Below are 3,971 nucleotides of genomic sequence, written 5' to 3' on the forward strand. Positions count from 1 at the left end.
TTCGGTCTCTCATTTAAGGTTTGATTCTGGAATGCAAATATGGTTTTTCAAAGTAATAAAATCTCTTGTATATAGTCTATATATACTAATTGTTTACAAGGACTGTGACTCTATATTGCATCACAAATGGGAAGCTCTAGTGATTAACCAAGCATGTCCAACACAGAAAATAACTCTCTATTCAGTCAAAAGTATAAAAGGTTTGACCTTATCTGAAATATGAAAAAGCTGAGTATTTGAAAGATCTATGAAAATACTCAGTAAAGATACTATGAAAAATTGAAAAAGTAACTTTTTATCTCAAAAAATTATTTTAGGCCATAGTTATGTAACAGAACTTATTGCTATTTGAAATATCATTAAAAATAGGTTCATCTATAGAAGAGATTATGTATCAGTCATACTTTACTAATATAAAATGATATGCTCCTTTTAGAAGACCTAACTCTCATTTGTAAAACTCTGTATATATCTAATCAAACTGACCTTACCAAAATCCCACAACTTATAAATCAATTAAAGTTCTGATTTCATTAATTTTAGCTTGTTTCATTTCATTAGCATTTGTTTTTTTAGTTCCAAAGGCTCCGGCAGCAAGTTCTCTCTTTGTGTTTTGTATTTTCAGCATATTTTCTTCAACAGAATCCTTCACAATGAACTTTAAAAAGAAAGCAGAAACGGTAAGTACTTTATGGGTGACAGTATTTAAAATCTTCAATGTAAAAAAAAAAAAAAAAAAAATGAAAATTAAGACCTAAAATGCTGGTCCACTATAAAGAAACCTGCTTTACTGTATTACAAAGCTTTTAAAATTTCTCAACAATATATTAGAAACTGTTTAGCTCCCCTTTTTTTCTCCATATGCAGTGAGCATAGTTAGAACATGAAATAGTAACTGCAGCTGAACACTGCTTTCCCCCATCACTCAACATGGCTTTCTTGTATAAAGAATATGGCGATAAGGCCATAAAGTTACATCTTAACAGCACCAAAACCAGCAAACTTTATAGGCAATTCTGTAACTGGAATATTAACGAAATAAATTTTGCATTATGTTTAAATAGCCAAATGAGACTTTCCCAGAAATGGAAGAATAAGCCTTTATCTGGTTTAACCTCTAATCTGAAAACGTTAAAGAGAAAAGGGACATTTTCTCAACAGAAGCATTTCTGATAGGGGCACCCCCTGTCAGCTAAGTGTCCAACTTTGACTCAGGTCATAATCCCATGGTTTCGTGAGCTCAAGCCCCACATCGGGCTCTGTGCAGAACCTGGAGCTTGCTTTAGATTCTGTGTCTCCCGCTCTCCCACTCGTGCTCTGTATCTCTCAAAAATAAATTTAAAAAATTTTTTAAAATTCTGATAAAGACCTTGATTAAAAAAATATCCTCATTAACCTATAAATAAATGTCCTCAATCTTAAATGTATCCACTAGAAACTTGCCAAGAACAGTACACTTAATGTAGAACAATAAAAGGAACAGGTGAAGAATGATTACTATATATCACTACTACTATTCAACACTTGAGGTCCCAGTAACTAATAATTACGCAAGACGTATTATTATACAACATTAAAAGACCTAAGTAAGTGTAGAAAGATACCAAATTCTTGTATGGGAACACTCCTTATTATAAAGAAGACCATTCTCAAATGGATTATAAACTCAACAAATCCTAAAACAGATTTCTTAAATGGGATCTGTAACTTATAAATCCACAGTTCAATTCAAGGGTAAATAATCATATTAACCAATCTTCAAAAAGAAGTGTTAATGAGAACACTCTGCCCTGCTAGATATGAAAGCATACTTTAAAAAACCATAGTAATTATAAAAGTAATATTGTTCTGAGATTAGGAAAAGAAATTAGTGAAACCGGAACATAGGAACAGAAGTCCAGAAAGAGACTCATGTTAATATATATGAATTAATTTATGATTAAAAGTGCTATTTCAAATCAGGCGGAAAAAAGGATATACTATAAAGAAAAAGATGGAGCAAACAGCTTATTTGAAAAAGGAACCATATCATGAATCATAAAGACGAAACATTTTAAAAGAATTAAATATGGGAGAGATTGGTTTTTAAATTTGAAGATAATGCCTATTCTAAGCAAGATCTTAAAATCCATAAGATTTTTAAAAAGCTGACCTATTTTAAAATCATAAAAAAACACATTCAGTTCAAAGGAAAAGCTTGATATAAACCATTTCCAATATACCTAACAAAAAAATTTTTTTATCAGAATGTACTTTCAGAAAGTACTTTGTACTTTATGAAAACTGGGCAAAAACCAAGCAATTCAGAAAAAAATATTACCAGATAAGTGAAATACAAATACGCTGATGGTCTTAGGCATACATAAATTGAAAGGGGCACTTAAAAAAATTTTTTTTTTAATGTTTATTCATTTTTTTGAGGGAGAGAGAGAAAGTGTGAGCAGCGGGGTAGGGACAGAGGAAGACCCAGAATCTGAAGCAGGCTCCAGGCTGTGAGCTGTCAGCACAGAGCCCCAACGCAGGGCTCTAACTAACTCATGAACCTTGAGATCATGACCTGAGCTGAAGTTTAACCAACTGAGCCACCTAGGTGCCCAAAAGGACACTTTTTTGATCATCACATAAGCAAAAATTTATATCATGCTCACATGTCATTAGGCCTATTTTGAAAACAACTTGAGAGCTGTAAGAATTCTAAGTCCAGAATTCTAGTTTTCTTAACCTATCCTAAAGAAGTACTTGTATGTAATATGATGCTAATTATGGCAGTTTTTATTAGCAGAACATTAGACTGGTTAAAGAAATTACTATGTATCTATATGCAGATGTTAAAAAGAATGGGTTTGCAGAGAGAAATACACAGAAAGTAGAAGGGAGTTTGCGGAGTTTCAATTTGAGATGAAAAGTTCTGGAGATGGAGGATGGTAATAACTGCACAACAGTATGAAAGTAAGTACTGCCACTGAACTGGACACTTAACAGTATTTACTTTAGCTATTTTTATATATACTTCACTAGTATAAGAAAAAAAGAATAGGCTCTATATGTACTTATATGGTAGTTCCCAATATATATTGCTAAGGGGGAAAATATGTTACCGAATAATAAAGTATGATCCCACTTTTAAAAGAAATTTTTTAAAGGAGAGATGTATACATACAAATGAATCTATGTAAACTAGAGAAAGGGACTTTGAATAACATGTTAAACTACTGATGGTGGTTTCCTCTAGAGGAGATTAAAGGTGACCTTCATATTTTGTTCTGCATAATTCTGCTGCAATCTTTTTAATAATCATGCATTATCTGTAATTTTAAAAACCTCATCAACCTAATTTTTAAAATAGATGGCTGAAAAACTCACTTTTGTGATGATAACTTCTTGCTTCTGGCCAAGTCTATGGCATCTGTCAAAGCACTGATCTTCAGCAGCTGGATTCCAGGCCTAACAAGAATATGAATGAATTGCTTTATTACCACCCTGATTTATGAGCATTCTGCACATATCCTTTCAGTATTACTCATTCATCTCTTACTCAAATTTCTCTGTCTGAATTAGATACTGACATAACTGCTCTGGGAACCCCACCCATCCCACTACTATGACAGGCACCCCATCATTTCAGTCCACTGCTTCTAGTATCCAATAACAGTGCCTGCTAAATAGAAAGCACCCAGTATAAGTGATTAAGTCACCAAATTGTATTTTTATTTTTCATTTTAAAGTTGATCTATGTTTACATCAGAAAAGATCTGTAATTGGGTCCATTTATGAAAAAGTTCTCTCCCCTTTTGCTGGTTTTTGATTCTTTTACTTCCATTTGTTACATAAAAGTACAAAAAAAATTTCAGGAGTAATTTTCTATATCTATATTTGAATCTGACTTCAGAATTGAATGACTGTAGCATTAATAAACAAAGGCATTAACATGGAGACTTTTTTTTTTTTTTTTTTTTTTTTTTTTGAAGGGC

General features: G+C 32.2%; 1 protein-coding gene across 5 annotated transcripts in view; it reads right to left on the reverse strand.

Moving 5' to 3' along the window:
• HLTF (helicase like transcription factor) overlaps positions 1 to 3,971 on the reverse strand; it is a 52,609-nt gene that overhangs the window by 1,734 nt on the left and 46,904 nt on the right. For 3 of the 5 annotated variants that reach the window (XM_077765876.1, XM_077765874.1, XM_077765875.1), the window contains exons 24-25: positions 3,364 to 3,444; positions 7 to 658 (exon numbers count right to left, since the gene is read on the reverse strand). In XM_077765876.1, the coding sequence (XP_077622002.1) occupies positions 506 to 658; positions 3,364 to 3,444 (234 nt within the window). In that variant the 3' untranslated portion in view covers positions 7 to 505. Of the gene's footprint in view, positions 1 to 6; positions 659 to 3,363; positions 3,445 to 3,971 lie in introns of those variants that run through there. The other 2 variants (XM_077765873.1, XM_077765872.1) reach the window with 2 other exon arrangements.

This window comes from Crocuta crocuta, unplaced genomic scaffold (assembly GCF_008692635.1).
Source record: "Crocuta crocuta isolate KB4526 unplaced genomic scaffold, BGI_CrCroc_1.0 scaffold54, whole genome shotgun sequence".
Classification (NCBI taxonomy): domain Eukaryota; kingdom Metazoa; phylum Chordata; class Mammalia; order Carnivora; family Hyaenidae; genus Crocuta; species Crocuta crocuta.